This window comes from Hevea brasiliensis, chromosome 1 (genome assembly GCF_030052815.1).
Source record: "Hevea brasiliensis isolate MT/VB/25A 57/8 chromosome 1, ASM3005281v1, whole genome shotgun sequence".
NCBI classification, from domain to species: Eukaryota; Viridiplantae; Streptophyta; class Magnoliopsida; order Malpighiales; family Euphorbiaceae; genus Hevea; species Hevea brasiliensis.
The window spans coordinates 108,896,274-108,923,389 of record NC_079493.1 but is presented as its reverse complement, the minus strand read 5'-3'; the positions used below and the strand labels follow the sequence as shown (position 1 = coordinate 108,923,389).

Here is a 27,116-nt window from a genome sequence, read left to right as displayed (position 1 = left end):
AACAATCATATCAGACATATATTGTCAGTTCATGATTTGCTCTATAAGCAGTACTGCTATCTGTGGTCCCTAATTGGTATACCAATCGATCTAACTATATACATATAAACCTAGGCATACTTTGGGCAAATTAGTACTATTAAGCACTTATAGCTTTATTATTTTATGCTATGTACTATTAAGGGTTCATAACATATTTTTATTTCACTTTATGTACTGCCTATGCTTTATACCATTTCCATGTTATTATAATAGGAACATAGGTCCCAAGCACTTATTTGTATAACTTATGTATTTAGCAAACCATTTAGGTAAATTTACATTTTATGTATTAACTAATTTCATGTCACCTTATAGTGGGAAATAGTGGAAAAGTAGGTCCCACATACCTATTTCATGTAATTTAACATGTAGTGACTTATTAGGGATAAGTCCTTACTAAAAATAATTTAATTCAAGAACCTTTCTTTAGGTTTAGTTTCACTGTTTTGACTTTACATATCACATTGAGTAATCACACGTTATTACTTATTTCTTTGAAATGTACATATCACTTTTATATTGGGAAAATGGATCCCACATACCCTTTCATGTGGTTTAGTGTTTAATGGGTTGTTAGGGTTAAATTCCTACCATAAGATAATTTATCTCATGGACCTTTCTTTGGTTTCAGTTTTTGTGTCTTACTTTTACCTATCCATATGATCAGTTTGTAGCCATTGTTTGGCCACACTTCCTTTATGGAAGTTGTTCCTCTATGTCTTATCTTTATTTTCCCTTTTGAATCATGTTAATTTGATTTTTAGAACTCAAGTTATGGTCAGATAACCATAACTGACTCATTCCCATATTCTGGTTCCTTAACTAGGTAGCTTTTGGACTTAAATTTACCTAATTAATGGAATAGGTTGCAGTCACTTTTAGGCATGGTGATCTTCATAAAAATTATTTCCCTATGTCTTATGATTATTAAGAAATTTGTATCACAAATTTTCAAGTTTTTTGGAATTATTTATGGCCAATTAACTAACCTAGGTTCATGTACCCTGTGCCAACAGGGGCTCAGTTCAGGACAGTGATTGCAGGTCACTTTTTGATATTCTTAAATTCATAATTTGAGGAAGGTTCCTAAAACAAAGTTGTAGCCCTATTTCTCAGGTTTCTGGAAAGGTATAGTTCATCTCAATTGGATTTTTCTAGTGGGAGTTAAGACTAAAAGACTATTTTGGGGTCAAGTGAAGTTTGGTCAGATTGCAGGTTTTGATGCAATGATTTATTCTAATTGTTTGACCTAGTTCTCTTATTTTTTGGATTTTGGTCAAAACACCAATTTTGCAGGTCTGTGTCTTGTGGACATTTTTCCATTGGTTTCCTTACATTTGAGTTCTTGTAGACCAAGTTATGGTCATTTTGCCAAAACTGGTCGGGTGAGGTTAGGTCTAGCAGTTTCTGGGTAACCTAATTCTGTGCAGTTTTGTGACCCAACTTGGGCCAGCAATTTGGTTTGGTTTTTGGCATTTCTGGGTTCAGTGGTTTTCATGAAAATTGTAGCCCTATATCTAAGCTTTCTAATGGTATCAAATTCAGGTCATTTGGACCAGTGTAGAGGGAGTTATGACCAAATGAGCATGTACTGTTTATTTGGTCATTTTCTGAGTTTGGTGCAGGATAATCCCGATTTGGGTAGTATTTAGGTTAAGTTTTGGACAGAATTTGGGCATGGTTTTTTCATGGAAAATGGGTTATTTTGGGTCTAGTTTCACCTCCAATTAGTCTCATACCAATTGGAGTCACATATTTTCAGTTATGGTTCAAAACTCATATTGGACTCATTGAGTCCCAAAACCTGTAGAAAACAAAGCACTCCCAATTTCAATTTCCTTCATTTTTCTTACTTCAATTGGCATGCATAGCACTTCTATAAGCAACAATCTCAACTCAACCAAGTCAATTTCAAGCATTTACATAAAGTCCCCACATCATATACGTAAACCCTTATTCCAATCACCCAATTTACACAAACTCAACTCTTTTACACTTCTTATCATATCAACTATTCAAACATCCTTATGGAACCATTTTTCATCATTTAAAAACATCAAACCTCACAAGATTCATGGCTGCGAAATTAGGGTTCTTCAATTCCTTTTTATGTGTTTTCATTTTCATGGAATACTCACTCATCTCATCATTCTTACAAGATTTAAAGAAGAGAGGGAGTAGTATTTTTGTACTTACCTTATGACCCAACTTACAAGCTTCAATTTTTCTTCTTCAAATTGGTATCTAAAGCTTCCTTATGGAGTGAGGAGAATTATTTGTGAAGAGAGCTATGGGTTTTGATGGGTAAATGAAGAGGAAATGAAGCTTTAAGCTTGATAACAATGGTGGGGAGGGAGAGAACAAGGGAGATGGCAAGGAGAGAGAGAGAAGAGGAAGAAGAAGATGGTTGGTGGGGTTTTGTCTCTTGTGGGTATTTATATATATACATTTATGTGTACTTAAATTTTTTTAAAAAATTTCATGAGCCTTTTTTTTTTCTTTTCTTTTCTTCTTCTTTTCTTATCTCATTTTCCAATTCATTTCATAAATTTTTAATTTATGTTAATTATTTTATTTTCTCAATTTTTAATTTGACATTTAGGTCAAAATTCACCTCTAGGGGGTGAAATGACCAAAATGCTCTTCGGGATGCATATCTAGTTATTTTTATTATTTTTGTATCAATTAATAAATTCTCTAAATTTTATTTTATTTTCTCTAACTTTTCTTTAACATCTTTAATGTCATTTTTACCTAAATAGACCTTAAAATTGGGTCCCAAAATTATTTCCTATATTTATTAAATTTTTCGTTACATTTATTCCATTAATTTAGGTCTCTTCACTATAGTTTAAATGTGGTTTTAGACATTCTGACTGTCCGAACAGACATTAGTCGCTGGAATAGTAGAATGTACGGACTACCTACAGTGAGGGCGTTACATACCCTATCAACTTTATTAAAGACTTATAGACATTAACTAACATATATAGTAATATATGAACTATATTGAATAATAAATAAATTTTGATCCATGAAATCATGTAATCGAGGAAAAAAATATATAAAAATTTGGTATGCGGAGGAGTACGTACATATGTAACTAACCGAAGGCTGGTTACATTGCTGGTTGTAATTTACCGGTGTACGGCCGCCTGTTTTGAAGCATTAATAAGGACACAGACAGGGATGTGTATTTATTTCTAGAACCATAAGCTTCCAAGAATCAAGTGGGTCTGCTACATCACCATAGCAAAGCCATGTGAGCACCTTCATGAGGGGAAAGGTTCCCATTTGCCTCTATTAAACAAATTATATTATTTTCTCAATTCTCTATAAATACTCACTCCACCTGCAGAAATTTCCAACTCCTGTAAAAAACTTGTCAGGAGCTATGGGTATCCATTTGCCTTCCAAGATCTTTAGTGCCAAGCAAATTCTGAAGGGGCAGCAACCCCTTCTCATCAGAAATCAACAAGAAGTCCCTAGAGGCCACATTGCAGTATACGTTGGAGAATACCAGAAGAAGAGATTTGTAGTTCCAATTTCATATATAAATCATCCTTTATTCGTAGACTTGCTCAATCAAGCTGAAGAAGAGTTCGGCTTCAATCATCCAATGGGTGGCCTAACAATTCCTTGCCAAGAACAAGTCTTCATTGATCTCACTTCTCGGCTGCATGCGTCATGAAAATAACAAGAAGGAAAATATGAGTTCTGCACAAATTTTGGTAGTGTGTGTCTGTGTGAGTATATATATATATATATATATATTTTTCCTTTTTCTTTCTTTTCTTTGTGAAGAGAAAGAATTATTAATTGTAGAAGCATCCATGGTTATTATTCCAGAGAGATTTTTCAAATGTTTGGAAAGAGACATGTAAATTTTCTTTTTTATTATATATATATATATATATATATATATATATATATATATATATATATATATATATTTTTTTTTTTCCTTTTTCTTTCTTTTCTTTGTGAAGAGAAAGAATTATTAATTGTAGAAGCATCCATGGTTATTATTCCAGAGAGATTTTTCAAATGTTTGGAAAGAGACATGTAAATTTTCTTTTTTATTTTTTCTTTTGAAAAGAGAGAGAGAGAGTATGGTTTGAGTATTGGAGTGTAAGGGAAATTTTTATCTATGCTCAGTTCATCGTGAATTTAATATACAATATTCATAGTGAAACTTACATGTAATATAAAATAATTCTCATAATTAATTACATGTAAATCTCAAGCATTATTTAGTTTAAAATACTTTACCTCTTAGAAATTATATTTCCTGGGAAGTATACTTGTAAGGAACTTAATTACTACCTAGAAAATATGATATAAATGTGTTTAGTATTTATAAATTAACTTATCATATAAATGTGTTTGGTATATACTAATTAACTTATGAGAAAGTAATTTGTTTTAAATTTTAAAAGATAATAATGCTTATAAAATAATTTAAAGTATAATAAATTAAAAAATAAATTAATAAATTTTTTGTACTTAATTAGCCAAATGCAACTTACTAAGTTTTATCTAAGTAAATTAATTCCCTTACATAAGGGAAGTAGAGTGTTATACTTCCCATAAAGTAAAATGTTCAACTTTCCAGAAAGTTGATTTGACAATGCAAACTAAATAAGACTACTTTTTATATTTCTTGAAAAGTTTTACTTTCTTAGCCTAATCAAACAAGTCATTCAATCTCATTGCGTGTTAATTGGCATAAAGTCAATATATTTCTTGCTTTATATACAAATAAATTTTTTATGTTTTACCCTATTTGCTGATCAATCAATTTAACATGTTTATTATCTTACTAATTAAAGCTATTAAAAGATTAATATAAAATATTTTGTCAACTAAGATAGAAATCAAATATGTGAATATATAAAATACAATGCATCATCTGAAATAAAAATAGAAAAATATATGTGACTGCACAAAAGACAAGGCATCATTTGAATTTTTCTGCCAATGAATTTTTTTAGAAAAAAAAATTTAAGAATTTGATTGGTTTCAAATAAATTATACATAAATTTAGTTTACCAAATATAATAGAAATGGAAAATTAAATCTTCATGTAGATCCAATAAGAGTTTATAACCATAATTTATTAATAAGTTCTCACACGAAAATTTCTTAGGGTTGACCCAGCCTCACTTCCTAACGTTATTTCACTGAAAAATAATAATATTTATTTAATGAAAAAAAATTAGAATTTAATACTCACTCCTTCAAAATTAAAGAAGTGATTTATGCTACAAGTATTCTAATAATCTATGTGTTTATATATATATATATATATATATATATATATATATATATATATATATATATAAACATTCATTAGCGGTTAGCTATTAAATATTAACGGTTAATAATTAGTTATTTATATAGTGATTTTAAATAGAAGTGTTCGATAAAAATAACTGTTAAATATAAAAATAATAGTATTATATTATTGACTCTAATCAAAGCTTCCTCAATCTCCAGAAGTTATGAAGAATAATTTTTCATAAATTACTTTATTATATTCTAAATACTATTATAAATATTATGTCACTAAGAAGCATAAATAAGGATTGTAGTATTTTGACTAAAATAAAAATATTAAATATTATTTTAAAAATTATGGTGAATAAGACTTAAAAAAGGAAAATATTTTTCGTGGTGTAGAGAAAGATATAATTTAAGCTTGGAGGTTGGAACCATAGATGAGAGTCAGATGGCACATGTTTATTTTCGTTCTTTGCGCTCAAGAAATTTTAGGTTGGGATACAATAATAGTCAGTGCATCTGATATGCATACTATCTTTATTTATAATTATATGAAGCTCAAAATTTATTCTATAACAAGTTGGTTTTAAATTCACTTTCTTTGCACGTGCCCCATAAAAATGCAATGAAGTTTGGTTCAGTTTTGGCTTGTAATTTGCAGGCTGAATAAACCAAAAAAATTCAGAAAAAAAAAAAATTAAAATGGCCCTGTGCGAGAGTATGATTGGAAGCTTAGAGCGAATGAGTGCCTTCTCTATTTGTTTACTTCAAATTTGCTTGTCAATGCACAAACATTGATTTGGATGGTAATGCACATGGAATCATGTGCTTTCGCTGCCAAATCTTCTTTGGAATATCCCTCCTTGTGATTGTTAATTATTAACCTTACAACACGGCTCCATGATTATTATGCCAATCATTGCAATCAAAGATGACACTAAGATTCCTTTTTAATAATTTATTGAACTATTAATTTTCTTTTAAGATTATTATTAATTAAATTAATTTTTCATAAAATTAATTTATTTTATTAATTTAACTATAAGGTTTGAAAATTAATTATTAGATAATTATTAGTGATTATGGGGCTATTTATCAACAAAGTTAACGGAAGGTAGGAAGTTAATTAAAGTAAAGAAGTTAAGAGAAGTTAGAAGGAGTGGACAATAACTTCCTTATGCTTTTTGAACGTGAAAAGTGGTGTCTCTATATTTTTTTAATTACTTGCAAGAAAAATTATAAATAGCTGATGATTTGCATTACAAATCCCATTCAACCAATCAATCAACTTAATAATGACTTTAACTATTTTTATCCTTTTGTAATTAATAAAATTTTCATTTTATTTGTATTTTACAATTAAAATGAAATTATGTACAGTATAATCAATTCTTATAATAATTTGTTTTAAAAGTTAAAAGTAAATTTGATTAATATATTATATATCTAGCAGTTTCACATTCAAGCTTAGCTAATTAATTATTTTTTAAACAAACTCAACCATAGTACTTTTGCGAATTTAAAATAATTTTAATAATATAACCACAAAATATAGTATTATATGAATTAATGATTGAACTAATAGGTCATTAAAAATTAAATAATATATGCTAATTAAAAAGTTAATGAAATATAATGTCTTATTAAAATAAATAAATAGTGCTTCTCACCTTCCTCCAAGATTTATTGTTTTCTCCTTTCAGGAATCTTTATTTTTGTTGTTTGTATAGGCAATAAAATGGTTACATTGGGCAAATTTGGCCAAATATTTGGTGGCAAGAATAACTGAAGTTAGTCATTTTATTGAATAAAACTGAAAGTTAATCATTAATCTAATGGATTAAACAATGTACAATCTATATTAATCCCCTCATTTTTCTTCAACTAATGCTACTAGGCCCAACAATAACATGTTCCAACTATCCTAATTAAATTAAAAAATTTAAATTTTAAGATTTTAAATTCAAAACCCTAAAAATCTAAATTCTAAACCCTAAAATTCTAAATTATAAAAATCTAAACCCTAAATTCTAAATTTTTAAACCTTAAAAGCCTAAAATTTTAAAATCTTTATCCTAATCTCTAGAATCTAAACCCTAAATTTTAAATTCTAAAACTTAAAATTTTAAACTCTAAATTCTAAAAACCTAAACTCTAAAAATTTAAACTTAATTCTAGAATTTTAGGATTTAAGATTTAGGATTAGAGTTTAGAGTTTAGAATTTTAAGGTTTAGATTTTTATAATTTAGAGTTTAGATTTTTAGGATTTTAGATTTTAAATTTTAAATTTTTAGGGATATATATATTGTCGGCACATAGTTGGGAACAAAGACAAGAACAAGCACCCTTAAAATTTACGCACCATTACTGGTACACTGACCCAAAAATCTATGGGCTGGTCTCGACCCGATTCTTGAAAACGGTCCACCAAACTTGAAAACCCGATTCTTGAAAACGGTGCGACCAAACCAAAGCGGTTTCTAATTTCTTACTTTCATTTCCACTTCTATAACTATTAACTGCTATGCAAGTTTTTATTTTTGTCTCATTTTGTGCTTAAGTTCTCTGCTATGAGTTTTGTCTGCAACCAGGTACCATACCACTTATGCTTTGGATCTTTTTTTGTAATAGTATAATCTTCTTTTGGTTTGATTACTCAGAAATTGAAATTGAATTACTTAGTGATCTTTATTATTTAGAATGCATACTGTATGTTGCAGATATATTGAACTGCTACAAAAATCTTCAGGAATATGGGATCATTTGTATCGAGAGGCCTTCTGTATGCAACTAAAATGAATTCTCTATCCATTCCTTTTCTTACCATTCCCATTAATTCTCGTTTGGGAATGCTAACGTATGAATTTTCGACAGCATGATGTTTGGCTATGCATACCCGGCTTACGAATGTTTTAAAGCAGTAGAGAAGAGCATAAGCATACTTGAAATAGAACAACTTCAGTTTTGGTGTCAGTATTGGTATGTACTTTAATAAAATTATTACAGTACTTTTTCAATATATATGCAGCAATCATCTTCATTAATTCACTTATTTTTAAATTTTTTTAGGATTTTAGTTGCAATGCTTACCGTCTGTGAGAGAGTAGGGGACAATTTAATTTCATGGTATTGTATCTTTAAACTTTAAAGCTAGGTTTTTTTTGGTTTTCATTTTATGTTGTTCTTTGATGTTCATTCTTTTTTCTCTCTTGAAGGTTACCATTGTACAGTGAAGCAAAGTTGGCATTCTTTATATATCTTTGGCATCAGAAAACGAAAGTATGAATGCTAAAACCTAATTTTGGGAAGCAATTTTATCTGGTTGTTCTGATTGTTTTCACTTTTCATCAGGGAACGGTGTATTTTTATAATCGCTTTTTCCGGCCTTTTGTGACGAAACATGAGACTGAAATTGATCATAGTTTGTTGGAGATGAGGGATAAGGGTGGGGAGTTAGCACTTCTTTATTGGGAAATGGCTGTAACAAAGTTTTTAAAAATTTTTCAGTGTGCTTCTTCTCGATCAGCATCACAGTCTCATTCTGATCAGGTACTTTCGCATACAAGGAGTTGGGTTTATTTTTTTATTTTTTTATTTTTAATTTTTTTTTCCTGCCTTCTCGTTGAGACACTGCCTTTTATTTGCGTTTTCTTTGACAGCAAGAATTAAATGCTACAATTACAGAACCTCATGTTTCTGATATAATTAACCAGCCTACGAAAGATGGGCAGATCAAAGAATCTGATGCATATTCTCAGCAGCCACAGGAGCCATCCAGTGAATCGGAGGAAATGCCTAATGAACCGTTGTCGTCCATTGAGATTGGAAATTCAGAATCCTCTCTGCAAGAAAAATTACCTAAGGAAACTGTTCAGCCGAGACGCGGCAGATGGAGATTATTTCACAGAGCAGCAAGCCATTGAATTTGTAGTTTCTTGCCATTCATGTCAAATGCCGGATGTTGAACTGCAAACTGCAGTATATTGTGATTAATATCTCTGGTTCTCAAATAGTATGTATCAAATCTTGGATATTTATGTGTTTAAAGAAAATGGACAAATGTGTGTGCTGCAAAAAGCTATTTATAATGTAAAGTAATATCAGTTGACTTCTCAAATTTGCAGCAGAAGGCCAACATGAGAGAAACACTCAATTCAATTCAAAGAAGATGGTAGACTTTTTTTTCTTTTTTCTTTTCCTAGGCTTAGTTTATCACATGAAAAATAATTTGTATATGAATTATTTAATTTAATAGCATAAGTTTATCTTATGCATGTATCAAAATTTAAAAAATTGACTTTTGTCATTTTCCTTAGTTTCATCAAAAAAATATTTTCTATTAACCCATTCATATCCTAAACACTAAAAAATATAAAAAATATTTTACAAAAAAGTATTTTCCTTAAAATAAATGGAGCCGGTATAGTGTTTTCTTTAATATGTTTTTTCAAAGTAATATCTAGAAATAATGAGAAAATTATCCTATCCAAATTAACTCAAATTCAATTAATATTTTTAATACATTAATCTGTCTCAAATCAGATTAAGATTTATCTTAAACTATTCGAACCCATTTCAAATCTAATTATTATTATTATTATTATTTACACAATATTTAAGTCGATGTAAATTTATTAATTTCATGCATTTTCTATATCATCCTCAACTAGAATTGTTAAGTTTTAGAAATAAAGGATTATAATATGTCTAGTATTAATATTGAAAATTATTTGATGAAAACATTATCCTATCTGGGGCCACCTACTGTGGTGGGTCGATCTAAACGGGCTGTCTTTGGTAAGCTTAAGCAGAGACTGTGGTCAAGATTACAGGGATGGAAGGAAAATTTTCTATCTACAGCAGCTAGAAATCTTTTAATAAAATCTGTAATCCAAGTTATCCCTCCTATATTATATAGTGTTTTCGTTTGCCATCATCGTTTTGTGATGAATTGCGCATGATGATTAGTCAATTTTGGAGGCGCCAAAATGCGGGGGAAAAACGGATGCGGCTATGTTCTTGGCAACAATTGTGTCGCTTGAAAGAGGAAGAGGATCTCAGGTTTAGGGATTTGATTGCTTTAATCAAGCTTTGTTGGATAAGCAGGGTGAAGGTTAATTCAGCTTCCGGATTCCTTAATATCTCGATTGTTGAAGGCTCGATATTATCCTCGGTTTCATTTCTTGATACTCCAATTGGCTCTAATCCTGGTTACACCTGGTGGAGCATTTTATTTGGAAGGGATGTTTTATTACAAGGATTGTGGTGGCAGATAGGATAGACAGCTAGTTAATATATGGAGAGACCCATGGCTTCCCCAACCTTTATCTTTCCGTATTATTACTCCGCCAACTATTCTTTCTGTGAATGCTATGTCCTCGCAGCTTATTGATGAGCATACCCGCAGCTGGAGATGGGATTTAATATAAAAATTTTTTTTATCCAATTGATGTGGAGCGGATGAAGCTAATCCCGTTGGGTTCACTTAGACAGAGGGATATAATGGTTTGGCATTATGAATCAAAAGGCTGTTATACTGTGCACAGTAGATATCAGCTAGCATTAGAACTGAAACAGACCAATCAGTTGTCAGCTTCCACCTCTTCAATGGATACTTCTCGACTCTGGAAATTGATTTGGAAGCTAGCTGAACCACAACAGATCATCAATTTCATATGGCACGCTGCTTTGGATACCTTGCCCACGAGAGGTTTGTTGCATAGTCGAATATCCTTTGTTCATCCATCTTGTGCTTTGTGTGATTGCGTGGAATCTTCGGTGCATCTCCATCATGATTGTTTTAAAGTCCGCAGCGTTTGGGGATTTGGTGGGTTAGGGTAGGTTTGTGATGTTATGGGTTTGAATTTTCAACTATGGTGGTTGGGGCTTTTAATTTGGAGAAATTCTCGTTGGATATTTTGTCTAAATTAACTTGCTTATGTTATTTCGTATGGGTGGACAGGAACCAATTAATATTCCAGTAGCATCCATTCTCGTCTAATGAAGTTCTGCATTGAGCTTTATTGCTCAATGTCGAGTTTCAGCATACGTAGGGTATTGAGGGAGGGAGCTCGTCCTTTTTAAATCCGCAAGGTTCTTCCAATTGGGTTTCACCAGCGGACGGTATTATCAAGTTGAATACGGATGCTGGTGCAATTACACCAGATATGATTCAGTTGGGTGTGGTGTTTTCCGGATGAAGATGGATTGGTGTTGGCTGCTGCATCGAAGCGCATTTGGGGCTCTTGGGCATCGGCGGTATTTGAAGCAGCGGCCATTTCTTTTGGCTTGCAATTGGCTATGATTAAGTTTCAAAAGTATACAAGTTGAATCAAATTGTCTATATGTTGTGCAGTTTTTGCAGGGTCGTGAATGCCCCTTAAATGGTTTGGGTGTTGTGTTGCAAGATTGTCTAGAACTCATAGAAAGGTTGGATGTGTGTTCATCGTCCTATGTGCCTCGTTCAGGAAATGTTGTGGCCCATGCTTTGTGTCACTCCACAAAAGTAGTCTTCTGAAGAAGTCCAATTTTTTTCACGAGATTGCCTACCGAGGGAGGTTCAGTAAGTGTAATTCCTTGCGGGGTGAAGAGAAGGTGCATTGTTGGGAGGCAATGTGTGCAGGAGTCAATTTTCGAGGCAAACGAGCCAATAGGGCGAGCCGGAGAGTTGCCGGGAGGAGCAGGCCAAAATGAGGTTAAGTTTTCCTACTACATGACAAAATGAGGTTCAAATGGGCTGGAGGTATGTTGGGCGTGCTAGGCTGACGGGCAGCACAAAATGAACTTCACGGGCCAAGTCTGGCACACAATGGGTCTGCTGGCCGTGCAGGCCACATGGGAGTAGCAGGCGGACAGAGAAGGCGTGAAACAAAGTTCATCGCGCAGGAACAAGGGTGCGAGAGCACTGGGCGCATGTGAGCGAGGTTCAAATTGGCAGGCAAGAGTGCCAAGTGAGCTCAGGAAGCCAAGGCGCACGAGGTTCAAATGGACGTAGGACGCGCAGGCGCACATAGGACGCCAGGCTCGAGCGAGGTTCAAACAGCGCTTGGGAGCTGCAAGGCGCACGCAAGAAGCGACAAGTGCACGCGAGATGGGTGCTAGCCCGCCCAAACAAGGTTCTTTCTACATAGGAGCTCGCCAAAAACTAGGTTCACTCGTCAGAATTGCCATTCCCGCCCAGTTTTAAATTTTGGCCGCCAAACACACTCCAAGTCAGCAAAAAGGCTATAAATAGGGGTGTTTGGCCTTCATTTGGAAAAGTTGGACTTAGTTGGTCACTCCAAAGGTTCTTTGTACACTTAGCCCACTTTATTGCTCTCTTATAAGCTCTAGGCTTGTATTAGCCAATTTTAGTGAGTAATAAAGTTTCCTTCCCTTTGCCAAACTCTTTCCAACTGTTTTCCTTATTTCCTTCTCACTTTCTCATCATTATTACCCTTTGTTACCCTTATTAGTCAATTTATATAGACTTGTTGTGTTAGAAGGCTAACTTAGTCTTGGGGAAAGACTAAGACCGCACGGTTTGAAGTAAGTTTGGTGGTAAGCAAACTTCTTACTCCGTGACATTTGGCAAAGATGCAATTTGTGGCAGGAGATACTTTGGTGTAAGTCTAGATAGAAGAAGTTCCTATTGCTGTAGCTCATTTTGTGTCTATGGATATTTCTTCATTTTGATTTATCAATGAAGTTTCGTTATATATATATATATATATATATATATATATTGCAATTTGTGGCAGGAGATACTTTGGTGCAATTCTAGATGGAATAAGTTCCTGTTGTTGTAGCTCATTTTGTGTCTATGGATATTTCTTCGTTTTGATTTATCAATGAAGTTCCGTTATATATATATATATTGAATTGTTTCAAAATTTTATTATTAAAATATATTAAAATTTTTGTCCATAGTGGCGCAAATAATAAATCAAAACATACTTTTTTTAATCTCATTTGTCTAATTGAAGCTTTGTTGGGTCTAATTAAACCTGATCTGACCAGGATGAATTTCAATTAAAATTTATTGAAATTGAATGGTTTGAACTTACAATTAAATTAAATTAAATTAAAATAGATTAAATCTAAATTGATTAAGGTAGTGTTTGGTATTAATGAATTTTATAAAATTTTGTGAAATTCATTTGTAAATAAAAAATTTTAGTATTTTTTTTAAATATAAATTAATTTGAAAATTTTAATAATCAATTCTATGAAATTATTATAATTAAACTAAATTCCATCAAAATTAATAGAATTTGCAAATGAATTCCAAATTTAAAATCACATATATTTCAAGTGACAAAATTACTCTATTTTTGTACATCATTTTACTTTATTTTATTTATTCTAAACACAAAATTTAGTTCATTTGAAATAAATTCTATATTTAATATAAAATTATACCAAAGAAAGAAATTTATTTGTAAATGAATTCTATCATGAAATTTATTTACAAATGAAATAAATTTTACTATAAAATTTGTCACAACCCAAATTATAGGCCGGACCGACACTAAGGCTTAGGTCAGCATAAGACCCCCAAAGCCCGTAGTAAGCCTAACTATTCTCTAGCCCAACCTTAAAACCCATATCCAAGGCCATTTTCAAGAAATCAACCGGACAAAGTTTGACTATAAACTGGTGTCGTAAGGGTTTTGCGGTCGCCGGACGATTCTCACCGAAGTGGAAAAAGTGAGGAGTCGCCACTTTAATTTTGAGGGAAATTAAATAAAACCATTTGTAAAGATTAGAAATCACTTCGAAAATAAAGATTCTAGGTTCAAGGTCCATATACTAGTGGGGAAGGTATTAGGCACCCCACTTCGTCCCTTAACGAGGGTAAGTAGATTTAATGTTGTGCTCTTTATAAATTGAAATTGATAATTTGGGGGTTAGAATGATAATGTTAATTCTTTGTACAGATAAAAGGAATGTTTGATATTTCACTATTACGAGTTGCCCAAAAACACGAGTACATGAGATGACCCTTCAGTGAATATGTATTGTGTAATAGGTATTCTGGAGATTAATATGAATACTGAAGTTGTGATATTTTCAGGAGGAATTGTTGCCCTATAAATATGAGTGCCTTGAGAAGGACTCTCCATCGAGCCTCAACATAATATTCGGGGTACATTGGATGAACTCTTCCACAGACTCACCATTTAGGATGTATAATGAGTATTAATTATAACAATGGAGTTAGAAGGGAAAGGACTCTCTCCCGATCTCTTAATATACTTTAATTCGAATTTAAGCTAACAGAATTCGGGTAAGAACTCTCTCTCGATCTCTTGATGTATTCTGTTAAAATTTAATTTGAGGATTCGGGTAAGAACTCTCCCCGATCTCTATATATATTTTGTTAAAATTTTGGCTAAGAATTAGGGAAAGAACTCTCGCCTGATCTCTTAATATATTTTGTTAAAATTTTGTCTAAGAATTCGGGTAAGAACTCTCCCCCGATCTCTTAATATATTTTGTTAAAATTTTGGCTGAGAATTTGGGTAAGAACTCTCCCCCGATCTCTTAATATATGGCATTAAAAATTTGGCTGAGTTCAGGTAAGAACTCTTCCCCGATCTCTTAATATATTTTGTTAAAATTTTAGCTGAGAATTCGGGTAAGAACTCTCCCCCAGTCTAAAATGCTTTGCTTGAGAATTTGGTTAAGTTCGGGTAAGAACTCTCTCCCGATCTCTTAATATATGGCATTAAAAATTTGGCTGAGTTCGGGTAAGAACTGTTCCCCGATCTTCTTAATATATTTATAAGAATGGCGTTTTATTAGGACTTCGAACTAGGGATTCAGGTAAAGGGTCTTTCTTGATCCCTTTTATATGGGAAAGAAATACCCAAGACACAGAAAACCCCTATGAAAAGCTTTTCCTAGCCTACGGGATTTTATAACTAGATGGCGGATGTTAGGCTGAACTCCTTGCCGATCTTCCGCATGATTGCTTTATCTGAACTCTTTGGTTTCAGACTCCATCCCTTTTTTGGTTGCCTGCCCGAGGTCTGAACTTCGTCTTGATTTCCAATCTCTTGTCTTATTTTCTGAGCTTATTCCAGGCCCCGATCTCATAGCTTATTTTCCATCTCAGCCCCTCTAGCCTATTGTGATCTTTCTATGACCACTGGAATTACGTTCATTTTCCTATTGTTTTCATTTATTTATTAAAATACTTCTGCCTATACTATTTAGAGTATTTATGAGTCGCCAATGACTCAAACATCTACTTTCGAAAGGAATGAAAATGGGGTGACGATAAATGAAATTTATGAATGAATAAAAAAAAAGGAAGTACTACGGGGCTAAGACAACCTATTTTGAGATTTAGTTTGACTAGATATGTAAAAAAAACTTGAGAAAACCAACTAAGGATATTCAACAAAATGACAGTTTAGATGCTTACCTGTAGAAAGTTGGGGAGATAGGCGAGCTGACTCTGGTATCAACAAATCCTAGAGAGCCGAAGGCAAACGGCTGAAGAACTTGAGCTTACCCAAGGTAATGGGAATAAAGCATAATGAAGTTGAGCTCGGAGGGTAATGTACAGATACTAAAGTGATGGGAATGAGGCAGAGTTAAGTTGGGTTCACAGGGTTGTGCACAGGTACTAAAAATGAAAATCATAGGATTTAGAGCTCTTTAAAATGAAATACTTCAGAAAACTGGTTTCTAAAGTTTCTCAAAACTTTGAGAGCTTCGAATGACAAGCAGTAAGACTGAATCCAAGTTCAGAGTCTTTCCATGATAATCACCATCTCCTCTTTTTCTACAGTATCACATGTAGGTATTTATAGGGAATGGGTGTTCAAAATGAAGGGTCAGGATCTTATCAGGAGGAGACGAAAGGCTTAGATTCAAAAGGACATAATCTGATGTCTAAGAATTAAAGAGAATCAAAATGGAGGGTTGGGATTCCATTCAGAATATCTGTCCTTTCATCCCTTAATCCAATGGTCAAGGGTCTCGCCTTACAAAATGGATCCAAAGGCTGGGAACAAAAGGCGCCGAATCTGTCATCTGCTTTTGATCCGAGGGCTCCAAATCCATCCTTACAATTATAATCAATGGTGTAGATCGAGATGTACAGGGCTACTTTAACCGTTTGGCGTCTGGCGGCTAGGAGGGCATCCTCGCAAATGAGATGTGTGGTGAGGATCAAATCATGCCTGCAATGCTTTAACTAACTCGGATCTGACGGTGAAGAGAGCTAATTGAAGGTCCTGACCGGAAGTTATTTAATCCCCCCAAGTTCTCCGATCTCTATAGGTCATCCCCTATTTTTTTTTTTTAGATATTATTGTGACTGACCCATCTTAAGATTGTTATTCCGATCTTATTGTGACTGACCCATCTTAAGATTGTTATTCCGGTCTTATTGTGACTGACCCATCTTAAGATTGTTATTCCGCTCTTTATCTTTTTTTGCATCCAGTCCTTTTTACTTCTTGATCTCTCTATTTTCCAACCTCCTACTCAATCTGACCTATATCGGTCAAAGCAATAAATTCTTCGATTACCGATGAGCCTGCTTCGAGTTTCGCAATAAATGCCAGGGCCCTATATATATGCAGCAATAGGAAATCACCTTCACACTTCACTTTTCCTTCTCTAGTTTATTTCCAATGCACCACTTCCCCAATTCTAGCTTTTCTGGCGATAATTCTAATTATGATGGCCATTTTGATCTTTTTTCGACTGTTTCTTTCCCCCCTCGCCTGAAAATTTATGACCCTGGTGATCAGAGAGCTATGAGAACATTATCTAATGATAACAAGAGAACTGGACTAATTTACCAATTAAGGTCAAAAGTGACAACCGTACCGATCTCGAATCGGTCTATCGGTATGATCGATAGACCGATATCGAATCGGTCTACCTTTCAATCTTGATATCGGTGACCACCTCTTAAAGTTCATTTGGCTCCCAACCATGTCGGGCATCCTGACTGCAGCTCGATTCTAGTCAATGACATCGGCGATGACTCCACTCAACATCATGAGAGTCATAGTCACCCTATCTGAGCTGCACATCTATCCAATATTTGTGCTGGCTTTCTGATCAAACATATCTTTGATTTAGCCATAAGACTAGGCTTTGACATAGGCCCATCGTGCGACATTTTGAGTTTGAAAGTAGTATGAGTTAGGTAGAATGTAGTGTAGGGATACTTGTAATTGCTAATCTTGAGAGATCGCCTAAATGATGTAATCTGATCTTTTGGAAATGAAATGAAATTTTATTTGAATATTTATTTTGTTTTATTATTGCATTATTTTCTGATCCCTTTTAATTGTGTCCGATCTAATGCTGCCAAACGAACTCATAAACCAATCTCCTTTATCCGATCTCTTTTCCGCACTTCTGGAATTTTCTCGAGGCACTGGAACTATCAGATCTCGCTTATCGATGCAGCATTTAATGCACTAGTGGGTATAAATAGGGAGGGGTAGCCATTTGCAAATCATGCCAGTTTCAGATTTCTCTCATCGACATCAAATTCTCTCTCGTTTTCCAAGTTTTTTTCGGCACCGACAAGTACTCCGGTAAGAGCTTTAATCTTTTTTTGATTAATTTTCCTTTTTATTTCCTGAAAATGAGTGGTATCGAGGGTCAGAGAGCTGCAAGCCCACCTTCCATCCAGATTTCGTGGACCTCGGAAGAAGGCGACGCTATTAGACTAAGTGGGCGATCCAGCACAACCATCATTCCGGCTACTGGTCAAGCTACCAGACAGAAGCAAAGAACATCTTCGAAGAAGGAGTACCTGCCAGTTGATGAACTATCGTCAATCCTTAGAGAGACTAATCTCCAATCTATTAGTCAAGAATACAATCTGTGGATTGACTCATTTGAACTGATCAGATGCCATGGTGATCTTCGGGCTGATCACTTCTTTGAAAAATGCAATCTTATCATAGTGTACGAGGAACAGCTAAAGTCCAGGCTCCGTTTTCCCTTGGATGGATTTTACAAGGCCGTCCTGAAATTCTACCATGTCTCGGTAGCTCAAGTGCATCCAAACTCCTAGCGAACTTTAGTAGCCTTTAGAGGTCTCTGCCGAGCCAAGAGACTGGAGCCCACGGTTAGAGTTTTTGCTGAGTTGCATAGGCTTGCTCAAAGAAAGGATGACGAATTTTGGTTTTTTCAGGCAAAGCTGAACTGCGGGCTTTTCATCGATCTCCCTTCTTCGCTGAAGAACTGGAAGGATCGGTTTTTCATCCTTAGGAGCAAAGTTCGAAACAGCTTTGAGGGGATCCCACGTAATTGGAATTATTTGGTCCCCCAAGTTCCTAAGAAGCTCACTTTAAATAAAGACAAAGATGCCATGGTGAAAGAATTAAAAGCTCAAGTCGCCACCCATAAATATTCGTGCTTAGATGCGATCATGGCCGAACTAAAATGGTAGATGATGCGGCTAATCGCCTATGAAGATTACGAGCTTTAGCTTCTTACCTCGGTCTTGCGATCGGTATAATCCAGATCCCTAGTCTCTCAATCTTAGAGAACTCACTAACTTCTTCTTTGTGTAAGTATGGCAGGTGGTGAAGCCTCCAAAGAGAGCCGCAAGTGAAAAAGGGAGGTCTCCCGAAAGGTACAAGCGATGAAAGAGGTTATTGTCGCCGCTGCTCAAACACCTAGACGAGACTTGGTAGAAGTACCGAGCCCCCTCCTTGAGTTCAAGAGCAGTCGGTCTTGGAAGTAGAGGTCGTCGCCTCTCTACCTCAGCAGATTGAACATCCAACTCCTCCGATATCTTCTAATGTAGAAGGGGAGTCTTCTGGCCCAACTGTTAGAATGCTCTCCCGAGGAGCTCAACACCTTATCCAATCGCTGGAAAGAAATCGGTCAGCCCGAGGAAATTTCGATCTAGCTAAGGTCCTGGGTGCCTCCATCTGTTTCCAAGAAGATCGAAACTGGTTAGCTGAGGAGAGTATTGACGATATTCTAACTCAAACAATGAGTTTGGACTTGGAGGCTATTGCAAACCAACACATGATCAGAGAAAAAGCTCATGTCTTAAAGAATGAGATTCTTAAAGTGGTCCAGGATGTATCGACTGCAAAGGCTCAGCTCTCCACTGCCAATAATTACATTGTCAAACTAGAAGATCGGGTGAAGTATTGCAAAGAGAGAATAGCTAAAGTAGAACAAGAACTTGAAGTCACCCGGGCTGGTCGATCTACCGATCTTGCTCATTTTTCTAAGGAACTTCGAGCAAAGGAGGAGGAGCTTCGGGCAAAGGAGGAGAAGAACACTACAAAAGAGGCTTAGGCATATGTGAATGCCCATAGCGACCTCTTGTCTAAACTAAAGAAGCATTATCCTGAGGAAGGCTTACCTGGATGGATAAGCTCATACCAGCGGTCGAAGAAGACAGCGATGAGGAGCATGAGGATGAGGAGAGAGAGAGGAATGTAACTGGAGAGCAGGGCAGAGAATACCCCTCTGCTAACTGACTTGTATGAATTTAAGAACAAATTTTAATGAATTTAAGTCTCTTTTATGATAAATTTCTACTGAGATCGGAAAAATATTAAACTGAACATGGATGAGCGCTGATCCACTGCCTAATTTATCGGCCATAAAACTTTCTAACATATATCAAATAAATTGGAAAGCCTAAAAAATGATTGCAATTTATTGAGTTTGTTAAATCCACTTAAAGATGGGATAAAACGCCCATCCCCTAGAATTTAGAGCCTTGGACATAAAGAGATCAGAAAATAAATCATATTAAATCTAAGAAGCGAAGTTAATCCGGACCTCATTAAGAGATTGGAATAACATAAGGTAGAGATCGACTAGGGCGTTCACTAGAGAGATCGGTTGAATCGTAATTATTCAAAGTCGACTTTGAAGGTCGGCCTAAATATGGTGTCTACAGCTGCCCCTCTTTACATGTTTTCTTTTAGAGAGAATAAAATTCTCTCGGATAGAAATCATGTAAAGACGTAGGACCATATTTTGGGAGACCGAAATGCTGGAATTAATTTGGGCTTTAACCTTAGCGCCGGTCAATGCTAAAGGGTGAAATCAACTTAGATCTAGAATTAAAATGCTGAAAACTAAAAATCCACTTGGATCTTGAATCCAGAGGTAGGCAATCAGAAATTAAGATGCTTGGATGTTAAATTCAGAGGTCGATAACAAGAAATTAAAATGCTAGAAAGTAAAGATCAACTTGGATCTTGAATCCAGAGGTTGAAGGCAATGAAGTTAAAATGCTGGAAAATTAAAAATCAACTTGGATTGAATCCAGAGGTTGAAGGCATGAAATTAAAGTGCTGAAAAATTAAAAATCAACTTGGATCTTGAATCCAGAGGTTGAGAGTATGAAATCAAAATCAGCATGAATCTTGAATTCAGATGTTGATAACAGGAAATTAAAATGCTGGAAATTGAAAATCAACTTGGATCTTGAATCCAAAGGTTAAAGACAATGAAATTAAAATCAACATGAATCTTGAATTCAGAGGTTGATAACAGGAAATTAAAATGCTGCAAATTAAAAATCAACTTAGATCTTGAATCCAAAGGTTAAAAGCAATGAAATTAAAATTAACATGAATCTTGAATTCAGAGGTTGATAACATAAAATTAAAATGCTGAAAATTAAAAATCAACTTGGATATTGAATCTAGAGGTTGAAGGCGTGAAATTAAAGTGTTGGAAAATTAAAAATCAACTTGGATCTTGAATCCAGATGTTGAAGGCAATGAAATTAAAATCAACATGAATCTTGAATTCAGAGGTTGATAACAGGAAATTGAAATGCTAGAAATTAAAAATCAACTTGGATCTTGAATCCAAAGGTTGAAGGCGTGAAATTAAAGTGCTGAAAAATTAAAAATCAACTTGGATCTTGAATCCAGATGTTGAAGGCAATGAAATTAAAATCAACATGAATCTTGAATTCAGAGGTTGATAACAGGAAATTAAAATGCTAGAAATTAAAAATCAACTTGGATCTTGAATCCAGAGGTTGAAGGTAATGAAATTAAAATCAACATGAATCTTGAATTCAGAGGTTGATAACAGGAAATTAAAATGCTAGAAATTAAAAATCAACTTGGATCCTGAATCCAGATGTTGAAGGCAATAAAATTAAAATCAACATGAATCTTGAATTCAGAGGTTGATAACAGGAAATTAAAATGCTGGAAATTAAAAATCAACTTGGATCTTGAATCCAGAGGTTGAAGGCAATGAAATTAAAATCAACATGAATCTTGAATTCAGAGGTTGATAACAGGAAATTAAAATGCTGGAAATTAAAAATCAACTTGGATCTTGAATCCAGAGGTTGAAGGCAATGAAATTAAAATCAACATGAATCTTGAATTTAGAGGTTGATAACAAGAAATTAAAATGCTGAAAATTAAAAATCAACTTGGATCTTGAATCCAGAGGTTGAAGGCAATGAAATTAAAGTCAACATGTATCTTGAATTCAGAGATTGATAACAGGAAATTAAAATGCTGAAAATTAAAAATCAACTTGGATCTTGAATCTTGAGGTTGAAGGCAATGAAATTAAAATCAACATGAATCTTGAATTCAGAGGTTGATAATAGAAAATCAAAATACTGGAAATTAAAAATCAACTTGGATCTTGAATCTAGAGGTTGAAGGCAATGAAATTAAAATCAACATGAATCTTGAATTCGGAGGTTGAGGGTATGAAATGTTATGTTTGTACCTTTAATGATCACAAAGCAAACCTAACACAAGATGTTCCTCCAATCAAAGTGTACTTAATAAGGTCCTGAAGATAGATGATTAATGGAGAGGGTCAGAACGAGTCCTAAGACTTGGCCTACAATTTCCTCCTTTTACTCACTTTTTCAAGATATCCTTTCGGGTTTTCACCCCTTACTCATCTTGAAGAATGCACCCTTGCGGGTTTTTGCTCTCTTTCACACATTTTGCTAGGAGCGCCCTTTTGGGTTTTCACTCCTACATTATTTTTTAATGCACCGATTGCCCGGCCATCGTTTATCCCCTGCAAATCTCATCGCAAAGTATATGAGGTTACTAATATTTAAATCCTTATCTTATAATAAAGTTTTAACGAATTAATAGCGCATAAATCAAGGTATACAATTGAAAAAAAAAATTAGAGTGAGGGAACAATTATATTATGGCTTAAAAATAATGGTATAATTTCAAAAAAAAGGGTACAAGAATAGATCTCACAAATTCCTTTTACCCAACTTTGAACTTCCTTAACTGCCACCATTTCAATTAATCTTCTGACGAACGTTTGTGCCGTGGTGACTTATTACTTCTTTTGGTCTCAGGCCCCCTTCCTTATTTCTCCGTTTTCTATACCTAGGAGCGCCCTTTCGGGTTTTCACCCCTAGAGGATGATTTTTTTTTTAGGCATAATATCTTTTTATAGCATCTGCATTCACGGGTCTTAGGAATTGTTCCCCGTCCATATGAGTTAAGATCAGTGCACTACCAGAAAATGCCCTTTTAATCATATAGGGTCCCTCGTAAGTTGGTGACCATTTGCCCCGGGGATCATTTTGATTTGGGATGATTTTTTTAAAACCAGATCTCTTGATTGGAATTCGTGCGGGCTAACGTCTTTATTAAATGCTTTAGCCATTCTCCTTTGGTATAACTGCCCATGACACGCTGCTGTTAGTCTTCTCTCGTCTATTAAATTCAGCTAATATAACCTCGATTGAATCCATTCTGACTCATCGAATTTCAACTCTTTTAGAATTCTCAGGGAGGGAATTTCCACCTCTATAGGTATAACAGCTTCCATTTCGTAGACCAATGAATATGGAGTTGCCCAAGTCGATGTCCTTATAGAGGTCCGATAGGCATGAAGGGCGAAGGAAAGCATATCATGCCAATCTTTATAAGTGACGGTCATTTTCCTTATTATTTTCTTGAGATTTTTATTAGCGGCTTCCACCGCTCCGTTCATTTGGGGATGGTATGGTGATGAATTGGGATGCCAGATTTTGTACTGGTTACACAAATTTCGAATCTTCGGGCCATTCAAATTCTTAGCATTGTCAGTGACAATCTCGCCAGGAAGGCCATATCGGCAGATAACATTATTCTTAAAAAATTTAAGGAATGTATTTTGTGTGATATGAGCATATGACGTTGCCTCAACCCATTTGGAAAAGTAATCAATAGCCACCAAGATGAACCTGTGCCCATTGGATGCTTTGGGATTAATAGGATCGATTACGTCGATGCCCCACATTACAAAAGGCCAAGGTGAGATAAGATTACAAAGCTGATAAGGTAGGACATTTATCGAATCAGCATAAATTTGACATTTATGACACTTCCAAAAGTGCTCAATGCAGTCTTTTTCTAGAGTAATCTAGAAATATCCCTGTCTCATGATTTGCTTGGCCATCATATGCCCATTGGCGTGAGTAGCACAATTCCCTTCATGAGTTTCAAAAAGGATCCTCGTTGCTTCTTTTGCATCCACACACCTCAACAACTCACCATTGGAGCTTCTTTTGTACAAAATCTCGCCACTAGGGAAGTATCCTAGTGCTAACCTCCTAATCATTCTTCTTTCATTTCTGTTTGCCCTGGGAGGGTATTCCCTGGTTTTGATATAGACTTGGATGTCATGATACCAGGGTTTACCATCTGTTTCTTCTTCGATCATGAAGTAGTACGCCGGCTCACTCCTTACTTTAATTTGTAACATCTGTGTCGCCTGTCCCTCTTCCATCTGAGTCATAACAACTAGAGTGGCTAAGGCATTGGTGAATTGGTTCTTGTCACGGTTGAGGTGAGTGAAGGAAATCTCTTCAAATTTCTTGATCAATTTTAGGAGATACTTTTGATACAGGATTAGTTTTGGGTCTTTGGTTTGCCATTCCCCTTTGACTTGGTAAATGATCAAGGTCGAATCTCCGTACACCTCTAATTTCTTGATCTTTATTTCAATGGCAGCCTGTAAACCCATCACACAAGCTTTATACTCTACAACATTGTTGATGTAGTTAAACCTTAGCTTGATAGCTATTGGGAAATATTTTCCATCTGGGGATATCAAAACTGCCCTAATCCCATTACTAGACAAATTGACTGCTCCGTTGAAATACATTTCCCATACGTCATTTGGTTCTTTGTCATTACTATTGACTTCATTAACATACTCATCGGGGAATTTGAAATCCAGGGCTTCGTAATCCTTGATTGGGTTTTCTACTAGGAGATCAGCAATCATGCTTCCTTTCACTGCCTTTCTAGTCATGTAGACAATGTCATATTGAGAGAGTATGACCTGCCATTTTGCTATCCTCCCTGGCACCAACGGGCTTTCAAATACATACTTGATTGGGTCCATTTTGGAGATGAGCCACGTTTTATGATTCAACATATAGTGCTTGAGTCGATTTGCTGTCCATGCCAATGCGCAATAAGTTTTTTCTAGGAATGAGTATCTCGACTTGCATTCATTGAATTTTTTTGCTTAGATAGTAAATGGCTCTTTCCTTTCTCCCAGTGTCATCATGTTGTCCCAGCACACATCCCATCGAACTTTATTGAACTGCCATGTACAAAATCAACAGCCTTCCCATCACTAAAGGAACTAATATCGGTGGATTTAATAGGTACTATTTAATCTTTTCAAAAGCCTCTAAACAAAATTGATCCCATTGGGTGGTGTTATTCTTCTTGAGTAGTTTAAAAATGGTCTTAGCTTTAGCAGTGAGATTGGAGATGAATCTTGAAATGTAATTCAGTTTTCCTAGGAAACTACGCACCTCTCTTTCTGTCTTTGGGGATGGCATTTCTTAAATGGCTCGAACTTTGTCTGGATCCACTTCTATTCCTTTCTAGCTCACTATGAATCCCAATAGCTTACCAGACCTGGTTCCAAACACAAATTTAGCTGGGTTCAGCTTCAGTTGATACTTCTTGAGCCTTTCGAACACCTTTCTCAACACCTGTACGTGACTTTCTGCCCCTCTGGATTTAATGATCATATCATCCATATATACTTCTACCTCCTTGTGCATCATGTCGTGGAATAATGTGATCATGGAGCGTTGGTAGGTAGCTCCGGCATTCTTTAATCCAAAGGGCATCACCCAATAGCAAAATACCCCCTACTGGGTGATAAAAGCAGTTTTGTCTTTGTCCCCCTCATCCATGGGAATTTGGTTACACCCTGATGCCCCATCGATACATGAACATCTTCCCAGCCTTGTAGCATTGTCTACTAGCACATCTATGTGTGGGAGAGGAAAATCATCTTTCAAGCTTGCCTTATTAAGATCTCTGTAATCAACACATGCCCTTACTCTTTCATCCTTCTTCATCACAGGGACAACATTAGCTATCCACTTGGGGTATTGCACCACTTCTAGGAATCCAGCATTATATTGCTTTTTGACTTCATCCTTAACTTTGACCAGTGTGTCGGGGTTCATTCTTCTCAATTTCTGTTTTACTGGGGTCGTCCTAGGAATCAGAGGGATTTTATACGACTATCTGAGGATCCAATCCTAGCATGTCATCACAGCTCCACGAGAATACATCAATGAATTTCTTGAGCAAACTGATCATACTTTCTAATTCTCCATTATTCATGACCTTAAGTTCCCTCTTAATTTTCTTAGTCCCTAAATTTATGGTGCGCATTTCATCCCCATAAGGCACCAGGGAAGGCTCATCTCTTTCGCCCTATTCTTCTATAAACTCTTCTTCAGAATCACTAGAATTAATGGCAGTTATGGGATTTTCAAAGTTAACATAAGAAATTTCAGAGTCAATTGAATTATTATGTCTGGATTGGTCAATGGTCCTGAAGAAATGAAAGTGAAGTATATTAAAAAAAAAAAAGGATTTTAATGGCGAAAGGAAAAGAGAATTGGACACAAAATGCGCTATTAATTTATTAATACTTCAATCATAAAAAAGGGTCCATTTATAGCATTACACTTGTCACTATGGACAGAATGATCAAGTGTTGATGATAAAATATACTTTACTCGAGATTAAGCATAGGGATATCTTTTGCTTCCCAATTATCAAGCTCTTGCCCTTCAGCGATTGGTGAAATCAGCACTTCGGACATGGAGTCTAGCTTTATGACATCGATGGATGGCTCTAAAGGAGACTCTTCACTTTCTTCTAGATTCTCAATGATTGGTTTGGTAAAAATATATGTGATTTTCGGGACAACTTTCACCTTCCTAAATGTTCTGTCAAACCTTTGATCCCTGAGCATATTCCTCATCCAGAATCTTCCATCTACTAGAGCATCTTCTTCATATCCCAAATAGAAGCGACCGATCTTCTGAATAGCTAGTACAGGTTCGACAATCCCCTGTAACGTGGTGCCTAATCCCTTGCCCTCTTCATAGCCATTTTTCAACATTACCTTTGCAACCATTGTCGCAGCTCCTTCATCACTCGGGGTAGTTCCTTACAACTCCAGTTCTTAGAAAGAACTTTCTAAGGATCTTTTGGTTATTTCTACATAAGGAACAGATTGAGGTTTAGTGACTAGCATGGCTTCCTCCCCTCTTACTATGATGATTTTACCTCTCATGATATATTTGATCCTCTGATGCAGAGTTGAAGGTACCGCATTTACCGAATGGATCCAGGGTCTCCCCAATAACATGGTGTATGCTAGCTCAATATCCATTACTTGGAATGTGACGTTAAAAGTGCATGCCCCAATCTGAAGTGACAAATCGATGTCCCCTAGTGCCTCTCTCTTTGTATTGTCAAAGGCTCTTACTACCATGGCACTTTGGCGTACGGCTGATAGA

General features: G+C 35.1%; 2 protein-coding genes across 2 annotated transcripts; both read left to right on the top strand.

The window, feature by feature from the left end:
• Positions 1-3,299: 3,299 nt before the first annotated feature.
• On the top strand, positions 3,300-3,757 carry LOC131179426 (auxin-responsive protein SAUR23-like). The gene has a single exon (XM_058146284.1). The coding sequence runs from the start codon at positions 3,437-3,439 to the stop codon at positions 3,731-3,733; it is 297 nt and encodes a 98-aa protein (XP_058002267.1). The 5' UTR covers positions 3,300-3,436; the 3' UTR covers positions 3,734-3,757.
• Positions 3,758-8,043: 4,286 nt separating this feature from the next.
• On the top strand, positions 8,044-9,249 carry LOC110662507 (putative HVA22-like protein g). Its single transcript, XM_058153788.1, has 6 exons — positions 8,044-8,108; positions 8,201-8,305; positions 8,396-8,452; positions 8,542-8,605; positions 8,678-8,875; positions 8,986-9,249. The coding sequence occupies exons 1-6, from the start codon at positions 8,080-8,082 to the stop codon at positions 9,247-9,249; spliced, it is 717 nt and encodes a 238-aa protein (XP_058009771.1). The 5' UTR covers positions 8,044-8,079.
• Positions 9,250-27,116: the final 17,867 nt, after the last annotated feature.

Excerpts from the sequence above, each read along its gene's own strand:
- LOC131179426 (XM_058146284.1), top strand. The coding sequence starts at position 3,437 with ATGGGTATCCATTTGCCTTCCAAGATCTTTAGTGCCAAGCAAATTCTG.
- LOC110662507 (XM_058153788.1), top strand. The coding sequence starts at position 8,080 with ATGGGATCATTTGTATCGAGAGGCCTTCT. Across the intron at positions 8,606-8,677 it reads TTTGGCATCAGAAAACGAAA|GGAACGGTGTATTTTTATAA; the intron begins GTATGAATGCTA and ends ACTTTTCATCAG. Across the intron at positions 8,876-8,985 it reads CACAGTCTCATTCTGATCAG|CAAGAATTAAATGCTACAAT; the intron begins GTACTTTCGCAT and ends TTTCTTTGACAG.